General features: G+C 44.0%; 1 protein-coding gene across 1 annotated transcript; it reads left to right on the top strand.

Moving 5' to 3' along the window:
* The first annotated feature begins 1,213 nt into the window (after positions 1-1,213).
* On the top strand, positions 1,214-19,217 carry RGS10 (regulator of G protein signaling 10). Its single transcript, XM_062496545.1, has 5 exons — positions 1,214-1,262; positions 6,762-6,880; positions 8,314-8,400; positions 15,354-15,497; positions 18,889-19,217. The coding sequence occupies exons 1-5, from the start codon at positions 1,214-1,216 to the stop codon at positions 19,033-19,035; spliced, it is 546 nt and encodes a 181-aa protein (XP_062352529.1). The 3' UTR covers positions 19,036-19,217.
* The last annotated feature ends 5,991 nt before the right edge of the window (positions 19,218-25,208 follow it).

Consider the following 25,208-nt stretch of genomic DNA (forward strand, 5'->3'; position numbering starts at 1 on the left):
GTGGCTGTCTCACACATCTGCCTGGAAGCGCCACGTGCAGCTGCTGAGCAGTTCCCTCAGCAGAGCAGCAAACTTTCATATATTTTTAATCCACCCTAAAAGCACAGAGATCTTTACCAGCTAGCAGCTTTTGGCCCCGGTGCTGAAGGCAGAGGTCCAGGGGGGTGCAGGCCAAATCCCTTCAGCTGGAAGGTATTGTGCTGTTGTTTATTTTGGAAGCACAGATGCAATTGATTCTTGTGTTCAGTCTTCTGGTGTCACCAGTTCCCAGGAATGAGATCTTGGCCTTGTGTATATAAGTGGAAAATAGCCATAATTTTCAGTGAGATGGGGAGCCCATCCAAGTTCCCTGTGTGAACCGAGCTTCTTAGCAATGTGTTACTGTGTGTTCAGGATGGGATTTGGCTGAGGTGGAAATAAAACAACTGTTGACTTGTTGGCTAGCAGTGGTTTCTGTGATTTTTTTGTGTATTGGTGATATTTCCAGTGGGATTTAAGCGCTCCCATTGCCTCCCACTACTGTTTTGCTGAGGTAATTGTCTGATGGCTTGCAGCTTTGTCAGAATTACACAAACTTCTCACATGCTGGATTGTTGAACAAATACACTGGTAAAAACGTTATTTCTGAAAGTACCTTTGTTAAAATTGTAATTACGGTTTTCTGCTCAGAAATAATTGTTGGAAAAGCGAAGGAGTCACTCTAACCCAAAAACCCTTGGCGGGTCTGTCTTAGTAAGACAGGGCGTAATTTCACGAAGGAGCCCGTCTCGGGGAAGTGTTTTTGCTTCTTGCACCTGCTCCAAGGTGGCTAAAGCAAGGACAGGAGGGTGGCGGGTGGCTAATGCCGGGTGGGCATTAGAGAGGGACGCTGCTATCCCGTGTCCACGAGCAGGATGACAGGAGCAGCGTGAGGAGCAGGGGGCTTGAGCCGGGAAGAGTTCGGGGAGGGATGGGCGAGCAGGCTGCGGGCGCACGGAGATAGCAGGGCTGTGAGAGCGGGGGCGGCGTGGCTCGGGCTGAGGAGGGGAAGGGTGCGAGGGGTGAATCCCCGCCGCTGCCACGTTGCACGGGAGGTCCCGCGGTCCGCGGGATCTGCGCTGCCCGGGGCGGCGGGGCCGGGCAGGTGCGGGGCTGGCGCTGCTCCCCGGGGCGGGGCGGGGCGGGGCAGCGCGGCCGCCCTCGGGCTCGGCAGCGGGGCCGAGCGGCGCCCGGGATGTTCAACCGGGCCGTGAGCCGGCTCAGCAGGAAGCGGCCGCCCTCAGGTAACGGGGACGGGGCGGTGACCCCCGGGCGAGTCCGCGGCCGCTCCCGCCGGGGGAGCGCCGGGCCGGGCTGCGCTGCGCTCCGGGCCGGGCTGCGCTGCCCGCCGCCCCGGAGAAACGCGGGGCTCACGGCGGTGCCTGGGCCCCGCTGACGCTTGGGGCCGGGGCTGCTCGGCGGCTCCTCCGGGATGCGGGATGCGGGGATGCGGGGATGCGGGGATGCGGGATGCGGGGATGAGGGATGCGGGGATGCGGGATGCGCGCTCGGGGCGCGCCGGGGGAGCAGCGCGGCGCTTCCCGCTGAGCGCGGAAGAGGGAACCGGGTTCTTGCCTCAGCAGCCAAGTTTCAGTCGGAACTGCTGCTGCTACCGGGGGCGAGGCAGTCATTAGCCCATCAGAGCGCGGTTGCTCGAACTCCACGTTGACTTTAAGGAGTTTGCCTTTGAAGGGAGCGTTTCAAGCTGGAGTGGAGATTTCCAAGGAATAATAATGTAGGACACCACGGATCCCTGCGCAGACGGGCGCTGTAACGTGGTTGTGTGTTTTGTATCCCCGATGCTGTGAGTGTCGGTTCCAAGGGGTGATGTCTGATATCTGTCTCTGCTGAGATATTTGGGGCGACAGTTGCAATCTCCAAATCCTAGAAAATAATGTGTTTTGTGATGTGCAGGAAGAAGTTGCAGTCTCTCTAAGAAAACCCAAATGAGATCTTTGTCTAGAGTTGTTTGGGTTTTCTGGGTTTTTTTGGGGTTGGGTTTCTTTCCTTGGGGGGGAGGGCAGGAGGGGAGGGGGTGTTTTAAAGGCTATATGTCTGGTGAGCACTTCCAGAGATGCTACAAAAGAGGAACGTCCCTTTAGTTTCCTTCCTTATAGTTAAAAGTGGAATCCAGTAGCCATCTGTTGCTAGAGGCAGTCAAAAGAGGATGTTGAGGCTCATGCTCTGAACACCCCACACATGCCAAGGACAGCTCTGCTGTAGCAAAAAAGTCTAAAATTCAGCTGCTCCTAGGAAAGAATTGTTGTGCGAGGATTCATCATCTGATGCTTGGATACATGGAAAGTAAGGGAATTTTCCCTTTTCAGCTGCTTGCTTATGAAGTTTCCCACTGCTTCATACATTGGATTTCATACCTTGGTGATTGTTGCTGGGTAGGCATTCTGGTGACTGTAGGACAAGACAAGGTATTCAGAGTGCTTCTGAAGTAATAATAAAGGCTCATGGCTTACAGATTTATGATCCAGGTGGATGAGGGGAGTTCTGGTCAGAAGTTCTTCAAAAAGAAATAGAAGCAGCTTTTCTTGTTATACATCAACGCTTAAATACGGAGTAAGGACTGTGCTGTTTGCACGGTGCTTTTGCCGTTGTGTTTGTGTGGCAGTTGTTTGTTGGGGAGTGTGCAGAAGGTGTGCGGGAAGCAGATGGGCAGAACAGGCAACTGGGAAGGGATGTGTTCAGCAGGATTCTGTGCAGGGTGTGAGTCTGTGCTGCTCGATAGGGTGCCACAAAGGCCACGGTATCAACAGCTGGAGAGTGGCAGCAGCTTGGGAAAGCTTCTGGAAGGCAGAGTGATCAGCATGTCTAACTCAATTAGCCGTGTCTGAATCACTCTGTTTCTTCGGTTCCCATAGGTTTTTTCTCTTTGTGCTGGTCAGAAACAAGGGCCAGAACTGTGAGTTCTGACCTGCAAAGTTGTATGTATTGATGGTATTAATACTTCCTGGGATTGCAGTCCAAGTTCCTGTTTGGAGGATGCAAATATTTGGCATTTTGATAGTACTCTTCAGCTGATAATTACTGCGTTATTAGTGCTGCACTTACCGTTCTGCTGCTCACAAAGAGCCTTTATCCACAGCCTGCTGCTGCAGTGCCATTGTGTGATGGGAAGGCAGCTCCCGCGAGGTTTTCCTCTAAAATAATGCTCCAGATAGTGCAACTGCCTGTTTGCTGGCTTAGCAAGGAGTGCTCTGAAGAATGGTGCTGTTAAAAGAAGCACTTAATCACTTGCTGTGTTGGTAGGAGCAGCTGGCTGCTCCCTGCACACTGTGCGAGCCGTGGTGTCTCTGAAGCAGATTTTCAACTCAGTGGAAAGTTTGCTTCAGCAGAAACTCTTACAACTGTGCTCTGCTGTGCGTGCCTTTCTCTGCTTCTGGCTGTCTAACCCATGTAAAAGACAGCAAGTTCTGCTCTGAAATTTAATTAGCACGTTACAATGTAATGAATGTAGTGTAATGTAAGCAATTTAGTAAACCTATTTATCATCTGATGCATATTCTGTGCGTTACTTTTACAGAAATGTTGGTGGGAGAACTGCCATTTTGTAATGCCCTTTGTGGTGCACAAAATTATCTCCCAGTTTTTAGTAACAGCAAATGTCTGCCTTCCTCATTTAAATGATCATACAAATGTATGTACATTTTGGTTCTTGTTAAACAATAGGATCAAGCTTGTTGTTTTTTCCAAGGCTATATTACTTAACTTTGTCAGTAGATGATTTTAACAGGAGAAAGCTATCTTTTTATAAATATCAGAGATAAATAGGTGTCAGGAGGATCATTCATGTAACTACACTGCTGTATTGCCTCCTTCAGTGAATTGTTTCAGACTCATTAATTTGCACTTCAGTGAAAGTATCATTTCTAAGGTAATTCAGTATTAGAGATGGATTTGAGGATCAGCTTCTGGAGTAATTTGTGGGGAAAACCTCTTTCCTGTCTTTTAAACTCTTAAAAAATTTCTGAAAATCACATATTAAATCTGCTACATGAAATCAGCATGTGGAGCGGGAAGTTATGATCCTGAATGGGGGGATGTTGGGTCACTTTTGTATTAGAGTAAATGTTGGTGATGGCATTTTTAATGGGATATAATAAAAATGCCCAGCAGTTTTAACAGCCCCATAAAATTTCAGGGTGTTTCCTACCATCATGTGCAGCCTATTTATGTTTGTGCTGAAGGGAAATGTTGATGTTTTATGGTGGTTGCAGGGGAACACTGGGCATGGGTATTGATGTTGCTCAGCCTGGTGTCCCCAGCCTTGGGGTGGGCAGTGCTGGGAGCTGCAGCCTGGGCTGAGCTGGGATTGCCCCTCTGGTGGCATCCAGAGCTGCCCAGCACCTCAGACACCCCACAGCCTCTGCTCTGGGGACATAAATGAGGCAAGGGATAAATAGAATAAATTGAATAAATGAGGCAAGGGGTAAATGGAAGGGTTGCAATGGACAAACAACCCTTGTCTCTGTACCACAGTATTTTTTGGGTTGTGGGGAGCTAGTTAAGTGAGGAAATAAACTGAGTACAGTGTCCTGTACAAGGCTCAGCAGAATGGACATGTAGGTCCTCCCTTCAAAACCAAATTTTGTTCTATTAGGGCTATAGGGGAAGAATTTGGGGAAAAGGGGAGTAGAGGGAGCAGGGTTTGGAGGCTGACAAGGAGGAGAAGGGGCAGAACATAAATGGAGGGGTAGAGTTGAGCTGTGCTGTGTAGGCTGGAAGTGAGAGGAAGATGGGGAAAATTATCAGGGAGGATAGAGAATGGCCAGCAGTAAAATGAGAAATCAGTCAAAGCAGCAAAAGAGGAGCAGATTGATGTATCCTGGGTTTGTGGAAGGACTTATTCTGGCCTTTGCTCACCAGATTTATTTTTTTTTAAGTTTTTCAAGGGCCTGGGTCTGCATTGGCTCATTGAAACACGTGCTTTTCACAGTAATCATCTGTGTCCACTTCAGATTCGGCTGGAAAAGGAGCACTGGAAATCAAATGTTCCCCCCTTGTGTTGTGTGCTAAATCCTGTGCTCGGTGAGGGAATGGGCTGGTTCTGCAGGCCACGGGCAGCTGCACACACAGAGCTGCCACCCTGCTCCAGGGTGAGAGTGAGCATCACAACACATCCCAGCTCCTCAGAGGGTTTTGTGTTCTGCTGCAATAGATTTGGCCATTCCCACTCAAATCTCACAGATTTCACTGAGATTAGATGCCCAAATACTTTGAGTCAGGTTTCTAAAATAAATTTTTCAAGTGCTAATCAAGAACCACATCCTTTTGCGCAAAGGGGGGCAAACTGAGGCTGTGTCAGCTCGCTGTGCTCTTGTCACATGTGAAGGCTGCAGCTGTTGTTTGGAGACAATCCTAAGGTTCTGGCTCCTGACCTTTAAACTAGCAGAGAGTTTCTGAAACAAAATCAGGGCAGAAGAGGTGTTCATTCATTTAGAACAGTTGGTAAAACAAACAGACTCCACAGGTCCCTACCAACCAAAGCTCAGGAGGCTCTGCTGTCATGCCAGTATTCTGTAGGGCTTTAATCTCAGCATTATTTCCAGTCAACAGCTGGAAAGGGCATCTGCTAGTGTGTACTTATAAACATATATATATGTGTGTGTGTGTGTGTGTGTATGTGTGTGTGTGTATGTAGGTATGTATTTCTGCATAGAGAGTTTTTTGAGATACTTAGTGAGGATTGCTTTCATAGTGAAAGAAGAGGTTTTAAAAGCAGAGCTTAAGCCAGATCCAGATTTCCAGTAAGTTGGTAAGGAGAAATGAAGGAGTTATAAATAGAAGCTCTACTGGTTACAGTAAGAGTTTTGTGCATCTCTCCAGTGCACAGTGACCTGCAGTGCAATGCAGCTCTTATCCTTCTGACTTCCCTCCTGTGTTCCCAGGGCATTTTGTGTTTTAGGGGAGAGGAGGCTGAGCACTTTATGTCTGTGTTAGAGTTCTTCAGATGAGCAGTAGCATTCCTGGATCTTTTCCAAGTAATAGGTTTTCTGAATGGTATCCAGCAAATGGGCTATCACCAGCCCCGAATGAAATGCACTCGTTCCTGGGAAGGAGAAAATAGAAATTGTATTCCATCTTTCCTATTTCTGAGAAGGCTGGCTGGCACATCAGATGTGGGCACAGTCCAGTACACCTCATAAAAGGAGAATTTCAGGACTTGGAAACAAACAGTAAAATCATCCTCTTGCCCAAAACCAGACTCAGCTGGAGCGAGGCTCTTCTGCTGGGTGTCTTTCCTCCCATTGGACTGGGTTAATATCTTGGACTGGGTCTTCTGCTAAACAAACCATTATTTTTCTTCCTCTCCCTGCTTTTACTGAGCATCCAGCTTCCAGTGATGATTCTCTTCTTAAAAATAAATTTCACACATGTGAGTGACCAGAAGTTCCTTTAGAGAAGCCAACATTGTTGACAGTGCCATAGCAAAATATGGACTGTGGTCATTGTGTTCCACAGGCAGAAGGTGCTTGAGCTCCTATAAAACAGTGACAGTGGCTTCTTACATGCTCATGAATTATGTGACTTTAAGGAATTTTTGCCTCCTTACCAGCAAAGCAGAATTCAAGTGTCTGTATGTGTGTGTGTTTATTTTCAGTTTTATGGTGTTTCCTTTAAAGAGAGCAGCTGAAATCAAGAGTGCAGGGGGAAATGGGGGAGACATCTGTGTGGCTGATTCTTGTCTTTTCTAAAGAAGATGCTGGTTTTTTTAATTTTTTTTTTTCCAGAGATAAATGATGGTGAGGGCCACCCAAGCAGCAGCCACCAAACCTTGAAAGGAACCTCGAAATGGGCCACATCCCTGGAGAGCCTCCTCGAAGACCCAGAAGGAGTGAAACGGTTTAGGGTCAATATATTAAATATAGATATTTACATAAAGCAAAATTCAGGTTTTAAAGCAGGATGAGCCTCAGCGTGAAGGTTGCAGCTGTGCCAGCACTGTGAACAGAGGCACACATATCTCTAGATATGTGCCCTGAGCAGAGCTGGGCCACTGGCAGAGCTTCCGAGGTGGCACCTCTTGTCCCATTCCACTGCACCCTGTGCTCAAAAGGCACAGGCAAGGCTTTTGGCTGCCCCTTCCTAACAGGATCTGTCCTCTCTTGCAAGGATTAACAAGTTCCTGTTGGATAAACTGCAGACCCTGAGCCACTGCTCCCTCCTGCCAAGCATTATTTATCCCTGAGCTCCTGGGCTCTCGATTCTCACACGTTGTCCTTAAGCAATGAGTTGCCAGGAGCAATCTGATGACTCTGTGGCTCTTGCTCTGTGTTTAGCAGCTCTACTGAAAATATTCCCTTTCAGTTTACTACAAAGTGTGGGCTGGTGCAGCTCAAAATGGCTTGAAGTTTAATTAGGTGAGGGTGGTGAGTTGGTGTTTCAAGGCCTTCTTGCCATGTTAGATGTAAGAATAGGAGCTGCCTACTTGAAAGTGCTTTTGCCATACTATTCTGATAAAATGCACTGGGATAAAATGGTTTCCTGCCAGACTGGTTTGAAAAGTGAGGTAAACAAGAGTTGCAAAACTCTCATTTTAAATTCTTAAAAAATATTTTAAAAAGTGTAAGCTTCATGCTGTTTAATTCCTGGTACTATTTAGTCTCTGTTTTCTAATGCTTGAAAGAGAAAACTGATTATCTCAGAACTATAAAAGTTTCAAGTGTTATAATTCATAAATAAATTTAATATGTATTTTTCTCCTTTTAAAGCATGCCTCACTGTTGGAGGAATGTGCTGTGTTTAAGCAGCACAGAAAGCCCAGCTACATCTTCTGCTTCAGTTTGTTTAAGTGAATTGATTGCCACTGATGATCATGTTTGGAAACACTTCTATTTGTAGAGATTTCACTCATTACAGAAGTCAGGAAGATACTACATGAGAATCCCAAGTGATTTGTGACTCTCATTAAAATAGTTCACTTTACTCACCTGGTAATGAATTAATATATTTTTGGATTTCCCTTTGAGCAGTTGCTGTAAAAGTGCTCAAGTTATTTAAGGGAGGCTGGAGAAACTATTCCTGTTAGTTACTGGTATGGTCTGAGATTAGATGTAGCCCATCCTCCTCCTGGAATGTACTTCCAAATTGCAGAATAGCAGAGTGTCCAGTATCAATTCGACAGATGCAATAAGTGCAGTGGTTCTGTGACACTGCACTGGGTGAACTCATGGTAAAGTTAATTGTAGGCAGCTTCTAGTTCTAACAGCTGTAGCAAGAAGAGGGAAGAACAACTGAGAAATTGGATGCTAACCTTTGTGTGTTTGTTTTTCTCTTTCCTAGGAATTTTTAAAGAAAGAATTTAGTGAAGAAAACGTTTTGTTCTGGTTAGCATGTGAAGAATTTAAGAAAACACAGGGAAAAAAGCAGGTATGTTTCCTAAATAAATTCTACTTGTCAACAAAGTTTACTTAGCAGAGCTGGAGCTAAAATATCTCGGTTGCATAACGTGCTTTGCGCGAATGCAAATAATTATATTTGAAGAAATTGCACTAAAATCATCCTGGTGGAGTTGTTTGGAAACAAAACCGGTTCTATTTCAAATCAAAACAAAGTGCTGAAATTGTCAGATTTCCCATGTTTTGAAAACTGAACTTTTTGTAGTTTCTAGGGAGTAGCAAAAGTTTTATTAATTCAGTGATGTTGCATCGTCTTGTTTGCAAATATAAAGATATTTCATTCAGAGCTTTTTTAGAGTATAGCTGCTATTACATGGAAATTTACACCACTGTGATATCTTACTGGAACATAAAAATAACAAATGGCCCAAACAAAAGTATTTTACAGCACCAAAATGAAATATTTTGCCTTATCAAATTGCAAGTTACAAAGCAAAAGGGGTCTGTTGAAACTTTTTTTTGCTTGTAAATTTATCCAAATTGATGAATACCTGTGGAGGCTTTTCATTTTGATGACAGTTCTGTCTTTCTAGTAGGAAATATTCTACTGGAAAATTTTTCAACCAGGCATCTCCAGTAAGTTTTTTTTCCCACTGCTTGGATCTTGGCTTACATTTAGATTCACCAGGAACACAGGATCCACTTCACATTTAGACTTTGAAGCCCATAGAGTCAGGCCTAAAATATGTACCATGTTTTGTTTGTTTGTTTCTCAAAAAGTTTTTCTGTCTGTTTTTTTGTTTGTTTTGTTGTTTTCTTGAGAAATTTCAAGTTTATCTGCTCTTTAAGAGCACACTCTGTGAGTATGAAATTAAGTAGTTTCAAAACTCCAAGTGAGTATCCCTGTCCTTGAGAGTCAGACTCCTGAAGCTTTTTTTTTTTTTTTTTTTAAAAAATCCCCACTTTTATGCTTTTTACCTGAGTGCAGCTCTTGTTGCCAAAGGTCACATTTTGGTACCGTGAAGAGGTGAGAGTGGGAAAATGCCCTTTAAACCTCTTCCATGTGAATCACAGAATTCACAGAAACACAAGGTTGGAAGACACCTTCAAGATCATCGAGTCCAACCCCTGCCCCAACACCTCAACTAAACCATGGCACCAAGTTCCATATCCAGTCTTTTTTAAACACATCCAGGGATGGTGACTCCACCTCCTCACCAGGCAGACCATTCCAGCACTTTATTACTCTTTCCATAAAAAAACTTATTCCTAATATGCAACTTAAACTTCCCTTGGTGCAGCTTGAGACCGTGTCCTCTGTCAGTGCTGCCTGGAGAAGGAGACCATCCCCACCTGAGCACAGCCACCTTTCAGGGAGCTGTAGAGTGATAAGGTCACTTTTCTCCAGGCTGAACAGCCCCAGCTCCCTCAGCCATTCCTCATAGGGTTTGTGTTCCAAACCCCTCACCAGCCTTGCTGGTGACACGCTCAAGTGACACTTGACACGCTCAAGTGTCTCAATGTCCTTCCTAAACTGAGGGGACAGAACTGGACACAGCATTCAGGGTGTGACCTCACCAGTGCTGAGTACAGGGAACAATGACCTCCCTGCTCCTGCTGGCCACACCATTCCTGATCCAGGCCAGGGGCCATTGGCCCTCTTGGCCACCAGGGCACAGTGCTGGCTCATGTCCAGTCAGCTGTCCAGTACCTTCATGTCCCTTCCTGCCTGGGCACTGTCCAGCCACACCATCCCCAGCCTGTAGCACTGCAGGGGTTATTGTGGTCAAGATGCAGGACTCAGAACTTGGATTTATTAGACTTCATCCTATTGGACTCTGCTCATCCATCCAGCTCTTCCAGGTCTCTCTGCAGAGCCCTCTTCCCTTCCAACAGATCGACACATGCTCCCAGCTTAGTGTCTGCAGATTTACTGATGAGAGACTCAATGTCCTCATCCATATCATCAATAAAAACATTGAACAGGACTGGTCCCAGCACAGACCCCTGAGGGACACCACTGGTGACTGGCCCCCAGCTGGATGCAGCACTCTTCACCACCACTCTGGGCCATCCAGCCAGTTCTTAACCCAGCAAAGAGTGCTCCTGTCCAAACCACGGGCTGCCAGCTTTTCCAGGAGAATGCTGTGCTTGGAGGAATGTCAGAAATGCCAAAGGATAGCAATCAGATGGGAGAGCTGGGCTAGGAAAAGTGTTATGAAGTGCAGGTGTAAGAGAGCTATGTCCAGACTGCAGGATTGCTCTTTTAAGGTCAGTCAAATATTGTCAGCTAAAAAAAAAGTTTCCCAGCAGATTTTCAACAACAACAAAAAAATTTCCCTGTCTTTCCAAACAATGTATTTTGGGTGGAGGAATCTACTTTCTGTAAATATCCTGTGTTTTGTGCTGAAAAAAATTCCCCTCAAAACAATTTGCTGGGTTTAGCTGTGAGTATTTTTTGGGTATTGATAAATCCATGAAAATACAACAATGCAAGAAGAGGGAAATGTTCAGTTTGACTGTGAACTTTGTAACATTTAGTAATTCCAGTTTTGTGTATTCAGCTGCTTCCCTCCCTCATTAAGGTCCACGAATAAAGAAAGTCTTGAGGAAAGAACAACCAGTCAGTCAACTTTTCTGTGAAGTCCCACACTTTCAGTGGGGTAATAATAATATTTTCCCTTGCTAAATAATTTCCATATTTTTAGCTGATGTAGAATTGCTAATTTAGGATGTCAGTATAGAAAATGTTCAAGCGATGGACAGGGTTAGGAGCTTGGTGAATCCTTCCATGAATTGTCAAATGAGTGGACAGAGACTTAACTAGGTTCTCTTTAGGTTAATTATTCAGCACCAGTCATTCTACAGTAGGGTCAGCCTGGAGTCTGGTGTTGCCCAAATTTTCATAACTGAATAAATGTGCTTTATAATGACACAGACTTACAGTAAGTCTGTAGCTACTGCTGATGGGTGGCTTTGTTTAGATAATTTACAAAGCTAGGAAAAGCACTAAAAATAGAAAACTTTCCAGTGTTTATGGTAGCATGAAGTGTGGATTTTTCTTCTGAAAGTGACTCTGCAGAAATCCCTTTGCATCTCTCTATTGTGTAGTATTCTAAAAACAGTTTTTTACATGTTTTGCAATTTGCTTCTCCTTAAAACTGGTTTCCCACACAGATTAGCTCATAGACACTGAGACTCTTGGTCAGATAAAGCTGATATCAATTTAACCCAGGTTGGACTGAGTCCAGAGGAGGCCACAGAGATGCTCCAAGGGCTGAAGTTGCTCTGCTCTGGATCCAGGCTGGGAGAGCTGGGGGTGTTCATCCTGGGGAACAGGAGGCTCCAGGGAGACTTTCCAGTGCCTAAAGAGGCTCCAGGATAGCTGGAGAGGGACTTTGGACAAGGGAATGGAGTGGTAGGCAAAGGGGAATGGCTTCAAACTGACATAGGGCAAGTTTAGATGAGGTATAAGGAAGAAATTCTTTACTGTGAGGATGGTGACACACTGGAATCAGTTTTCCAGAGAAGTGATCAATGCCCCATCCTTGGAAATGTTCAGTGCCAGGCTGGATGGGGCTCTGAGCAACCTGATCTAGTTGAAGATGTCCACTGCCCCTGCAGGGTGTTGGAAGTAGCTGACCTTTAAAGTATTTTCAAACTCAAACCATTCTGTGATTCCATGAACGGGATTTCCCCCCTCTCCCCCCCATTTTTAAAGGCTGAGATAAACTTTTCATTACTTGCCCAAAGGTCACCACATGAGCAGTGCGTTGAACATCCATTGTGCCAGGGATATTTATTGTTATCCTTTCTCTGCCAGCCTGGGGCAGTGTTTGGTTTTGTACAGGCTGCTGTTCAATCAGAGTGGATGATCCAGGGAGCAGGGGAGATTTTGGGCAGCTGCAGAGTGAGGCAGCAGGCAGACTGCACTGCTGGTCTAGGCAGGTTTTAGATGGACTGGGTTTAGCCTGTCTTCTTCTGGCAGGAAGGTACAAACTTCCCCCTCAGCTCAAGACACATCTCTGTAGCTCAAGAAAAACCACAAAACAAAACAAACCCTACGACAGAAAAGGATATTCCTTTAAAACTGAAGATAAAATACAAATTTAATCTTTAGTGAAGACTGAGAAAGCAATTGGGTCAAGTCCACTTGTTGCAGTGAGCTTTGCTGCCACCCATGTGGCCCTCATGCATTTAATTACTGAAATGGGAGTGGTGGGGATAAGGGAATAAAATTTAACTTTAAATATTTTGTTGAAGTTAGTCATATGTTGTTGCATTTGTGACTGTTAATGAAGTAAACAACATGCCAGTTGTGCTGCTTCCCAGGGTTTAAATGTTTATCCTCTTGCAGCTGAGCTTCAAAAATAAATTACAGACTGTAATAAATGCTTCCAACAACAGGGAATATTTTCAGCTATTGCTAAAACCCACCAAAATGTCCATGTTGAAGTTTTGTAGTGAATGATTCCAGAACGAAGTCCTGCACATTCAGGAGTTTCTTCTGCTGCTTCCCATGTGGAATGTAGCAAGGGTTTAGCAGGGCTGGGTGATGCTGCACAGCTGCTGAGTGCTGGGAGCCTGCTCTGTGAGCATCTGGGGCTCCCAGTCACCTCATTTGGGAGCCACACGTGCTTGGGAGCTGGGTTTGACCTTAGGAAAGGAAGTGGGAAAGAAGATTGTCTCCACTTGAAATAGTGAGGGGGGGTTCCTTAGGCAGAACTTTGTACTCCAAAGGGGAATCTGGCACGGCCGCTGGGGAGAGCACACAGATGGAACTGAGGACTGCCAGAAATCCTCTAATAACCACCTGTGAACAAGATCCCAGCTGAAGAGCTGTTTCAGTTCCAGAGCAGAGTCCCCTGTGCTGAGGCTTTAGTTTCAGGCTGATGCAGAGCAGAGAATGCCACCGAGGGAGCAGGGACAATCTCTGCCTCCTCCACCTGAACCTGGCTCTGCCTGAGTGACATTTGGGGGGTGTATGAACACACTGGCAGCTTGAACTGTTCTTTCTTTTTAAAGCAAATTATAAGCTGTAGTTAATCAGCTGCTGTACTGCTGAAGCATAGACATAGAAGAACAGTTCTATTTACAGCAGAACCTGTAACATTCAGCTGTGCATTTCCATTTTTCCCCACTGCTGTAAACCCAGGTCCTCTCTCTGCAATGGCCTCCTCTCCCTACCACAGCTCTTTCACTTCCTTTCTTTGTTATTCTTCCTCACAAAATCCAAAGAGCCTCCCTGTTTCACCAGCCTCCCACACAGTGCTGTTGTTCCTCTCCATGCTCTTTAAACTTCCTCACAGTTACTTCTAGTTTTGTTTTTCCTCTCAAGCCTCCCTCTGCTCTTTCTCTGTATTGCCCAGCTTGCTCCTGTGTCCTTGGGCAAGCAGCACCTCGTGCTGGGGCTGGTGAGGAGCTACATCTGCCTTGATTAGCCAGCAGCAAAGAGCATCCTGACTGTTCAAGTAGAGCAGATAACTTTTGAACCCTTACTGCATCTTTTGCCTTGGTGTGTGTGCTGCTTTTCCTCCTTCTTCTCTCTTGCTGATTTTCCATTGACTCAGCAGGAGGGTAATTTTTTTTCCTCAGTTCTTTGCCCCTCTCTCAAGTATGGTTGAAATTGGACAGCAGGTTCTAAAGTCATTTAGGGGGACTGGCAGTGCAACTGCTCATGCAATAATAGCTGAAGGCCCCTTTACTGTGCCTGCATTAGGACATTAACTTTGCCACTTGTTGCAGTCACACCTTTGATCCCTTGGATTAATTGCTCATTTAGAACAGAAGTGGCTGACCCAGTCCTCCCTGAGCTGTGAAACAAGTTGGAAATTGTTAAAAACAGTTCATTGTGACCTAATACACCTGACACATAATGTTCTACCCACCAGATGAATAATAAGTTTTAAAAAGGAGCACTAGAGAATGGGTATCCCCTTCAGCAGTGACAGAGCCCCGACTCTTTAGGTCACCTAAATGCTCAAGCACATGCATCTTTTCTTCTGATTGCCCCCAAGTGTAAATGTACCTCAGCTGTAAAGCATGGAAGTAATTCTGAGAGTCCTTCATGGGCAGGGTTTAAACGATTCCTTCTTCAAGCCCTATTCCCATCAAAGGCACAGCCCTTTAGCTGCTGCTGTCTGGAGCTGTGGTTGCTCGTTAGAGGTACCCTGGGGATACTGGTGAGTGCCCAGGGCTGGGGATGGCTCAGAGCAGCTGCTGCTGGGCTGCTTTCAGCATGCAGAATTCAGATTGCAGCAGGGGGCTTGGCTCTTGTCTGGCTTGGTTCTCTTCTCCCTCTCTGTCTTCCTCTTATCTGACCATCTGCTTAAGGGGCTGTTGATTGAACTTCAGGGTGTTGTTGCCTCTGCTTTGAAGCTTAAAGATGTTGGTGGGGTCAAGATGTTGTTGCTGTTACTGGTTTGACAAGGGAAGAGCTCCGAAATAAGGGCAAATACCAACAAACAGCTTTATGTAGGTCTCACCCTTACTTATCAACTCTTAGAGGCTACTGAGAGTCTTATCTTTGGTAATTAGCCAAGTTGTTGGTGTTTTCTTTAATCATGGAGTCAGTGTTGTAGGTGAGCTGCTCTGAGGTAATGGTTTAGACAAAGGTATCTGGCAGTAGCATGGGTTATACACTAACTTCACTTAATTTGCCCTTGTAGTAAGTTCCCAGATTTTCTTCCTCTGGGTTTCTTGCCCATACTGATGATCTGTTAGGAAAAAAACATTTGTCTCAAAAGCAGAGACAAGATGCAGTTGATGATGCTGAGCAGTTTTACACTGTCTGCTGAGATTCAAGCATCCCAACCTGCTGTGGCCTAGGAGCTGAATTCTGGCAGCTTTCACTGATGTCAGTGTAGCTTTTGGCCTGCAGGGGTGTTCTCTTCCAGTACAAATGAACATGCACGAGTAAGATGAACCTGATACAGAGAACATTCCCACAGCAAATAATTCTTTAAATAAATGTCCTTTTTGCAGATGCAGGAAAAAGCTAAAGAGATTTACATGACTTTCCTGTCCAGTAAAGCTTCCTCCCAAGTCAATGTTGAAGGGCAGTCCCGTTTGAGTGAGACCATCCTGGAGACACCTCACCCTCTCATGTTTCAGAAGCTTCAGGACCAGGTAAAGTTATTTACTTCAATAACAGTTTCATTCATTTTTGTGTGGCTTTAGTGAACTCTGCTTTCTAGCCATGGCATGGATTGAATAGGTAAGCACAACTTCCATGTCTGGGATGTTAATGCAGCTGCTCTGAGATATTCCAGGTTCTTGGCCTCATCTCACTACAACCAGTTAATGAAGAGACTCAATACAATCATTTCAATTCCAACTCAGGACTTTCCTGGAAACCTGGATGGAGTTTTCTCCTGGGTTCCTGCGTGGGCAGCTTGAGAATTGCCCTGATTAACTCAGTGCCTTTGTTTTCCTGTGTATTCACTTGTTCTGAGTCATTGCTGATGTTTGTTTCTGTAGTTGCCACTGGTTTCCTTGAGAGCTCAAATTTCTTCATTTTACTTTGCTTTGTATTTATATTGATATTAATATAACACAGTTTTCTGAAAACCCTCCTCTTCTGTAACATGAAAGACTTAGAGGAATTGGTCTCTGCTTTGCCTTTCCCTAAAGAACTTGGGAGGTCTGGTGGAAATTTTGCAGGCATGTCTTTAGGTGGTAAATTTTCTTGATCTTTAGCTGATTTCAAAGCATAAGTTATGAAGTGAGTCATTCTTATCTGCAGCTTTCTAGCACTAGCAGTACTATTTTTAATTCCTGTACCATCCTCAGGACTACCTGTATTTTCCATTTGGCTGTTTCCTTATGTGGAGAAACAGCACAGTGATTTAAACAGTGTTCTCAGCCCATTTCAATCAGTTATTGAATACATTGGCTAGGCACTGGCTGGGTCACTTGGAGGGGTGTGAGGAGCAAAGGCTCTGCTGTTTTTCAGGCAGATTCAGAGATATTAGCAGTGGAAATACCTGAATCCAATTTCCATGTGAAGGAACAGAGTTTTTGATGGAAAAAGTTCTGACTTGGGGGAAGGGAAGGAAATGTTCTGGTAGATCTAGGCAATGCAGATCAGGGTGAGTGACTATAAGAGTGAAGCTGGAGGTAATACTGGAGTTAAAATATTTGCTATTTTATCAATGACATGGAGAGCCAAGGATTAGTAATACCTGAACTGGAAACATACTGGACTAGTGGTAAAGGAATCCCACTAGTGTGGGAAGCAAATCTGTGAGCTTTTAAAAACAAATGCAGAGCATTTATGGGTCATTGCAAGTTTCCAGTGCTTGAAGCTACTGTTTATTGCTGTTAGATAATGGCTCAGAAGAGTTATGGTGTTCTCCAGTTTTCAATCCTTATAAAGTTATGGAGAGTGGTGTGATTTGTTCTCTGAAGAGCAGTGTTAACCACTGCTGGCACTGTGGGACTGAAGTAGAAAAAGGCAGAGCTGGAAGGCCACAGTCTGGTGTACAGCAGGGCTGGTAACAAGAGCTTCAGTTCTCCAGAGAGTTCCTGCTTTAACTGGGGATACTGGTGGGGTGTGGGCTGGTGTTCCTGGGGTGGCCTTAAGTGCCCCCAGGCCATTTGTTTGTGCTGAATGAAGTGGTGTTGGAGTGGTTCACAGAAATTCATGTGCTTCAGAGTACTTGTGGGGTAAATGTTCCTGCTCCACAAAGGCTGTGAGAGGAGGGAGGGAGGGGGAAAAGAGGGTTCTGCTTTGGCACATGATTAAGAACTCTGCTCTGTATATTTGGCTGACCAGACTGCAGAAGATCTTGATCTTCAATGCTCTTTCTCGCTGGGAGATGCTTTGAGTGATACCAGGAACAAGAAGGGTCTAAGTTCTTAACACAGGCGTGACATTTTAACAGGAAATGTCTGCCTTAGAATTTTTTTTCCCTTGAGCTGGTTGGGTAAATTTAATTCTATTGCAGTTAGCCAGTGCTCGGAGGTATAATTTGACTTTGCTTAACTTAGGAGGAATTCAGACCCTGAAGATCATGCCCTACACAGAGTGGGTGTTTTGGGATTTTTTTTTTTCTTTTTCATATTCCAATATGTAGCATAAAGAATAAAATTTCCACAGTTTTAGACATGAACTTAATATTTAAATATGTAAACAAAATAGTTTAGTTAGGTTAGTAAAATCCACCATGTAATCTACTTGTAAGGGAGCTATTTCAGCAAATGCACAGACAAGAACATTCAAGTTTTAGGTGTTTGCTTGTATCTGTCCAGGTTCCTTGAAGATGTAAAATGAAAAAGGAGTTTGAGATTTTGTTTTTTGTTTTTTTCCTCCTAGGAAAGAGTTGTTACCTGATTGTACTATCAGTTAGAAGTGAGGCCTGTAAAGGTAAAGATGAGTTATCCAGACATGGAGTAGCCACATCTTCAGGTCAGAATTCAGAAATTTGTCTTGGAAATTCAGTTATTCTGGGTATTATAAGAAAATAATCAGTCCTGAAATATGACTCAGAGAGGATCCACCAGTGAAATAATAGGCTGAGGGTGAGGCTTGTTTTGGTTTTACCTCAATTATAGTTTTGAAGTTTACTTTTTTTCCCTTCCCCTCTGTTTTAAGACCAAGCAAAATATAGTCCTGACCTTGACACCTAAACAGATTCCAGGCTCCTCTTCCAACCTTTTTGTTTTCAGAAAACTCCAAAAGAGTGGTAGGATTTGTTTTTTCTTTTGTCTGCAGTGGGTATAAATAGAAAGAGCAGCAGTTATGCTGAGGGATGAGCCTGAACTCAAGCCCTGGGAGAAAAAAGCTGTACATGGGGCTGACCTCATGTTTCCATGCTGGCTGTGAGAAGCTCTTGGCCTAGTGAGAAGTGTAATGGCACAAACTTAATCCACCAGTAATTTAAACCCATATGTTAACTGGCAAAATACATCTGTACCAGGTCAGCTCTTTGTGGCAGGTTCCTGCAACATTTCTCATCTGGCCTGAGACCAGTCTTGGCATTTGGTCTAAAAAAGATGGGAAGATTGACGTAGGTTTAAGGAGCATTGGCTAAACCAGTTGTTTCAGTATTTGTGTAAATGATTCAGAGGCTTTCCTTAGTTATCCAGTGCTCTGCATGAGTTACTCTGCAGCATCCAGGAGACAGTGCAGTCAGAAAGGTGCAAAAAAGGTCCCTCTCTTTCCTCAAAGCTCTGCTTTGTCCCGTTGAATGCCTTCCAGGCACCTTGCCAGGAGGATCTGATCATCTTCCTCACTGACCAAGGCATGGCACCTCTCACCTTCAGTATTAGCTGTGCAAAGTTGGCTATTCTGGAAACTATAATTTGGTTTCTAAACTAATGTGGATGTTATTGCCAAGCAGTGACTACTACATGCTGCCCCTTGGAGAGTTGGAATTGCGTTTTATTTTAAATGTCCTGCTCTGTAATAATGCTCCAGTCCAAACAGAACGAAAGTACATTGGAATTAATGCATCCTTCTCATTTAAAATCTCATTTTCCTGAGGTAATTTGCTTTATCTTTTCCCCCTCTTCCCAGATATTCAATCTCATGAAATATGACAGCTACAGCCGCTTCCTGAAGTCAGACATATTCCTAAACCATAAGAAGAGTGAGGAGCAAGAGGAGAACTCACCAGAGGCTCAGACTGCAGCTAAAAGAGCATCAAGAATTTACAACACATGAGACACAATGGATCTCTTCAGGAGAGGCAATACAATAAGGAAATTACACTCAGGAACAGTCTAGGTTTATAGCAGTTGCATTTAGGGCTTGGAAAACTCAAAACCTTTTTAGGAGATACTTACCTTCTTAATTGCTTGAATGACTAATTGTTTTTGCATGATAGCTATTAAGCCAGCACCCATGGAAGGACTGTTTCCCAGCTAAAAGGCTGAGCTATTTCTCCACAGCATGAATTGCCTTTCATACTTCACAAGTTAAAATGCTCTCAATTCTTCTATTTTCTTTTGTGAGGCATCTTGGTGGTGAGAATGAGAGATAGCGTGATTGGGTTTTTATTTTTTGCCTTGTAATTTTTATTTGGGACTAGCTTTTACGTCCTGAACTGCTGGAAGAAGCAGTTGAGGAGTGCATTTCACATTAGTTTGTGGGTGAGTCATTCATAGCAAATTTAATCATAAAGGGACAGCCTCTTTCAGTATTAAGCTCAGTAGAATCCAATCACTTCCTGTGTGACTTTGTTCTTTCAGGGTGATGTCTGTTTTGCTTTGCCTTTTTGCTGAATCAAAGCACTTCCCTAGTCACAATTTTCTTAGGGTTTTTTTTTGGTTTTTTTTTTTTTTTTTTTTTTTGTTTGTTTGTTTTTTTTTTTTGCAGTAGACAATCACCTTCTTCAGAGGCTGGGATAACCTCCTATTCCCTTGTGAACAAAGGCTCTAAAAGAGAATCTCTGATGAACTCTTAACTGCCATTAGGAAATGTGAAAGTAAACAAGTAAATATCCCTCTCAGGGCACACTGGTCTCAGCAAAGCTTGGCTTTGTCCTTCATACCAGTGTGACATCAGATGCTGCTATCAGGAAGCATCTGGTCACTCCCAGGTCTCCTGAGCAATCCTGCTCTGTGCTTTGGCAAAGGACCAACAAACCAAATCTGGTTCTGTTTTACTCAGCTTTTTTTTTTTGTTTTTTTTTTCTGCTAAAATCACCCTGCCAAATTTTGTTTGCCCCGCTCAAATATTTCGGGGTTTCTTGATTGTGATTTTGGAGAGCTGCAGTGGAACAGGCGGTTGGTTTTGGGGTTCAGCCACTCTCACATCAAGCTTGAGAGCAAGGGGAATTTATTTCTGCCCTGAGCAATCAAAGGTTGGTTGAGAAAGACATTCCCAGTGAGCATTCCATGGGAATGTGTCAGCACCGCAAATCACATTTTGGCATGGAGTTTTTTGTGTGTTCATATATTTTTTGATTAATTTACTGCAGTGTTACTAAATTGCAATTTAAGCTGGGAAAGTGTATTAGCTACTTGCTCTATTTACAAGCTTTGCAGCTGTAGTCTGGCTGTTTCCCACTCTCTCATTATTTACTCTTCCATTTTTTTGCACTGCTTGTCTTGAACTTTTGTTTATGTGCTGGCTAATCTAAATGCACAGTTAGCTTTTGAACATTTTGTACGTTTTTTTTTTTTTTTTTTTGTCAAAAAGGCCAGATATGTTTCATACATTGCTGTCACCATCAATGTTTAAAATCTAAGTCTAGTTTGTCACTTTCAGAATGCAAACTCTTTTGGTAGACTTGATTGTTTCTTTTAACTCTGAGCCACTCTTGCAGGTATTGTGTAAAGGAAATTGTTTTCATGGGCTTTTCCCTAGTTAAAAGTGGGGATGGAAGTTCCATGCCCTGTTCATTTTTAGGAAAACAAAGAAGAGGTCAGTGCCTTCATATGCATGTTGTAAGGTGTAATTCTTATGCACTGAGTTAATGCTCTTTTTATGCTCTCAGAAGATTTAATGATGAAGTCATATTACTTCAGGCACTTTCAGTGGTATTTGACCTCATGCTTAAGCTGTATTTCAATGTTCTACTGAATAAGAATGAACTAAACATGTGCATGAATTTTTTTTTTTTTTCCCTCTGATGTGGTCTAGGAAATGGGACCATCCAGTTCTGGACCTGCCAACTATTCGTAATCTCAGGATTACCTCTTTTGAAAATCCACTGTAGTAACAAACTCTTAATGCCTGCCACAGCAGAGGACAGAACTTCTGATAGCATTGAAGCCCTTGGGAGTGGGCAACTTAACCAGTTTAGGACTTGGGATTTGTGTTTTCCCAGTGTTTGCTGCATTAGTCTAGTGATACTAAAAAATTCAGCATGGGGACGTTAATGGGAAAAATGCAGAATGAGCTCTTACCACATTCATCACATGGATGCACAGCAGAGTCATTTTTAATCATATTGATTTTAAAGATACATGAGCAAGGGAGAAGAGTCTTTGACTATCATGTTTTAAAATGGTAATAATAGAAAAAAACAGGAGCCTTATAAACAAAGGTAGGGTGTTAAAGAGAGAAAATAAATTTGTAGCTGCTTATGAACAACACTTTCCTTGGCAATATTTTCCCTTTCAGGTTCTGTCTTTGCTTGCTCAGAGCAAATGCCCCACATGAGTAGACACAAAGGTGCCTTGCACTGTCACAAGACAAAAATTACTGCAATGGAAATGTATGTTTTAGCAGCATCTCTAATCCTATGATGTTTATTTCAATAGCTATTGTGTTTCTAACCTAATGTACTTTAATCCACAAAATTATTAATCTTTAAATTGCTCTTTTACCTCAGAGGTAAAAATTTGATTCTACCATTCTCTTTCTGGTGTCTGGGTCGGTTTGATTGCTCTACAACACCAACAAGTAGACTTGCAATGTGCAGAAAGAAAAGATGTTTTCCCTATTCATTAGATTATCTGTATTTTTCAGTAAAAAGGCAATCAAATTAAGACCATGCAAGCAGATGTCTGTAATTGCAATTTGTGTATGTGTAGGGAAGGTTGATATTATTGCAAACTTGCTTCTGGAAATAGGTGACACTTGTACCACGTGGCACAGAACAAATCATACTACAGAAAAGGAAGTGTTTCCCTGGGAGTAAATCCTTAATTCCAGGCACAACTGTACACATTGCATCCAACCTCAGGCTGTAAGTGGGTGCTCAGAGTTGCTTTATGTAGGGATTAAAGATAGGCTCTACTCCTCTTCATAGAATTTAAACGGAAGGTATGAGCACACAAAACAAGCGAGAGAAATTGCATGCCTTAAACTCTACCCTATTTTGTGTTTCTCAGCTAAAAAATAAAAATATTCTACAAATACACCAAATCTGTGTGCTGGCAGCTCTTTTATGTTCTGAACATAGTTTGGGTCAAGATGGCTTCGTGTCCCATAATTGTCCCATTTTCAGCTCTCAGTCCTTGCTAGCACAGTTTACGCTCTGTCCTAATGTGTCAGGTTGTTTTCTTGGAAGAAGGAATGGCACAGTGAGGCTCACTTCTGACTGGGCTGTGGTCTGAACAAATTGCAGTAAGTCACTTGAGCAGGGGAAGATGCTTCTGGTACCTGCTCCATCTCCCGTTTCTGTTGTTCCTTCTGCATTTCTTTCATCGCAATTGCCGGCCCGCTGGTGTGGAGAAGGAGGGTTTGAAAAATCAGAGGGAGGGAGAGAAAAAGATTTTGATGTTCCTGTTTGGATAACAGTTTGGAATGTGCTTGGTTTTTTACTGAAGATTTGGACATTTTAAGTGGGTAGCATCTGCGTCTGGGCTAAAAACCAATTAGGTCTGCCCTATATAATTCTGTGACTGGTCCAAAGCTGAAAAGTGGTGCATGCTCCCTTTTATAAATTGTTTATAACTATTTTAATCCTACAACAGAGCAGCAAGTCTAACAAAGTCACCCATTTTTGCCAGCTGTCTGCCCCTGACAAAGCAGAAGCCCTGTTTACATGGCAGTGCTCATTTCCCCGTGCCAGAGGCAGTTCCTCCTGCTCTGTATCCAGCACAGCTCATGTCCCAGGGCTTTTGGCAAAGCCACAGTTCAAAGCGAGCTGTGGGGCATCCTTTATCCCGAGGATTGCTGTGACTTTGCTGTGCTGCCATACAAGTGCTCAGCAGCTGCAGCCGCGGTTCTGATGGCTCCAGCTCGGTTGTAATTAATCGAAAGATGCTTTTCATCAGGGTTATTATATCCTGTGTACAAATCCATCGCAGCCAGGAGTTTCAAAGCGCCCCGTTCCAAGGGGCTTGGGGTGGCGGGGGAAGAAGCAAGGAAAAGCGGCATGTGGCTCTTGGGAGAAATGGGACCATGGCCAAATTTAGCAGCACCCTCTCCTGGCTCCCGGCTGAATAACTCGTGGGGATTTTGGGCTTGGAGTAAGAGTCCGGGAAAGGTGGCAGCTGCTTGTTCCTTCCAGGACATATTAGAATATCTGATTTGGGTCTAGCTGTTAAAATCCATCAATCCGTGGAAGAGTAGGAACAGTAGGGTATATGGGTAAGTCTTCCACTGCTCATCTTTTTAAAAGTTTGCTGAGAGTACTTCAGATTTAGAGATATTTCTGCCAAGTAAGCTTAAGAAAAAGAATTTTAAATATTCACATTCAGCTGGGTCCAGTTCCATGCAGCAACTCTCGCAGAAATCCTGATAGTGAAAATCAGAAGAGGGTGAAAGGATGGACCTCCACAGCTCTCAGTGAGGCTGGTCTATAACCTTAAATCAACAAAGAAAATTGAAAGGGGAGACAGCAAATAGTGATTTTAGTGTAGATTTATCTTAGGAGGGTTAATGCCAAAACAAAGGTTTCTTTCTAGCTGCTGCTTTGGATAGGAGTTACAATATATTTGTGTGGTTATGATAAAATGGGTAAGTCCACACCTATTGTCATCTTGAGCTTCCCTCTGTGTGCAGGGGAGGCTGCACAGAGGATGAGTAGAGATTTGTACATTGGCTAAAAAAAACCCAAAAACTACACTCCCTTATTTAGCTAGATCTGTTTTCTAGCTAACTTTCTGTCAGCAGTAAATGCAGCTCAGCTCGAGCACTCTGCTGAAATGCTCAGGTGACTCTGGCTGCCAGTAGAGGCAGCTGATGGCACTCCGATCAAAACTTGGGGGGATCCCCGTGAATAAGAGGAAAATTGCTTTGAAAGTTGGCTTTAGAGAGCAGATACCACTCTGAGCTGCTGATCCGAAACTGCAGAAAAGGGCCAGCAGCTGTCCCTGCTGCTCCTGTGCCTGTCCGGGTGGCCCAAAGCCACGACGTTCCCTACAGGAATGCTCCAGCCTGGGACATGGGTGCTCTCACCCCTGCTCCTGCCACATTCCAGCCTTTCCAGAGGTCTCGCACCCAAAATTCAACCGTGTGCCTGCCTGTACCCCGGTGTTACTCTTGTTTGAGTTTGCACAGAACTCTGCAGACCAGCAGGAAAGGCTGGCTGGGAAGAGCAGGGATAGGGATGGGGATTATCCACTGCTCCATTCTCGGGCAAGCACCAAAACTGCTGTCAGGGCTATGTCCAGACACGGGGCTCCTGCTTTCTTCAACCTCTACGTTTCAAGCAGAACTTGCCAGTTTGTCCCCTTGCTGGGGCATGGCAGTCCCTTGGTGCACGTTTCCCCCCAGGAATTCCAGGTGCTGCCTGGCCAGGACCCCTCAGCCCACAGGGATGGTGGTGTCAGTGTGTCCTGGACAGGGTGACGTGCCAGGCTGCACTTCAGCTGGCAGGAGCTGAGCTCAAGCTGTATCAGCATTAACTAATGTGGTTTTCATCAGGCCTATCTCAGCTGGTGAACCATTTGATTAGATAGATTTCAAGTGTTTTTCCATATCGTGACTAAGATGAGGTAGGAACTTGAAATATTTGACCAAGTTAGGCTAACAATTGCAGCACTAAAGCTCTCCCAGAGTTACAAAAAAGTACACTGACTTGGTGATAAATTGATAAAAGATAAATTGATAAAAAGATAAAGATAAATTGATAAAAGAACCTTTCAGGTTCTTTTTCAAGCTGCAGAGGAACAGATGAACATAAATTTTTCTTAGTTCCTGTTCTGTATTTCCTGATTTCATAATTCTTCCACAGTTTGAGTACTAGGTTTAGACATTTTTTACACATCAGCATAAACATATTCTTTTTGCATACCTGATGTGCCACAGAGATGGATCTGACAGCCAAGAGCATAGAGGAGAAGCTCATGCCCCTCTTAGCCTGTAATGAGATACCAAACAATATGAAACCTCAAAACATGAAGGAGAAAAGGCAACACTGCTACAGATATCACTGAGACTGAGAACCTCAGTGTGTGGTGAGACCTCAGGGGCAGAGTTTTGGTGCAAGTCATTCC

The sequence above is a fragment of the Cinclus cinclus genome, chromosome 7 (assembly GCF_963662255.1).
Source record: "Cinclus cinclus chromosome 7, bCinCin1.1, whole genome shotgun sequence".
NCBI classification, from domain to species: Eukaryota; Metazoa; Chordata; class Aves; order Passeriformes; family Cinclidae; genus Cinclus; species Cinclus cinclus.

Excerpts from the sequence above, each read along its gene's own strand:
- RGS10 (XM_062496545.1), top strand. The coding sequence starts at position 1,214 with ATGTTCAACCGGGCCGTGAGCCGGCTCAGCAGGAAGCGGCCGCCCTCA. Across the intron at positions 1,263-6,761 it reads CAGGAAGCGGCCGCCCTCAG|AGATAAATGATGGTGAGGGC; the intron begins GTAACGGGGACG and ends TTTTTTTTCCAG. Across the intron at positions 6,881-8,313 it reads AAGGAGTGAAACGGTTTAGG|GAATTTTTAAAGAAAGAATT; the intron begins GTCAATATATTA and ends TCTCTTTCCTAG.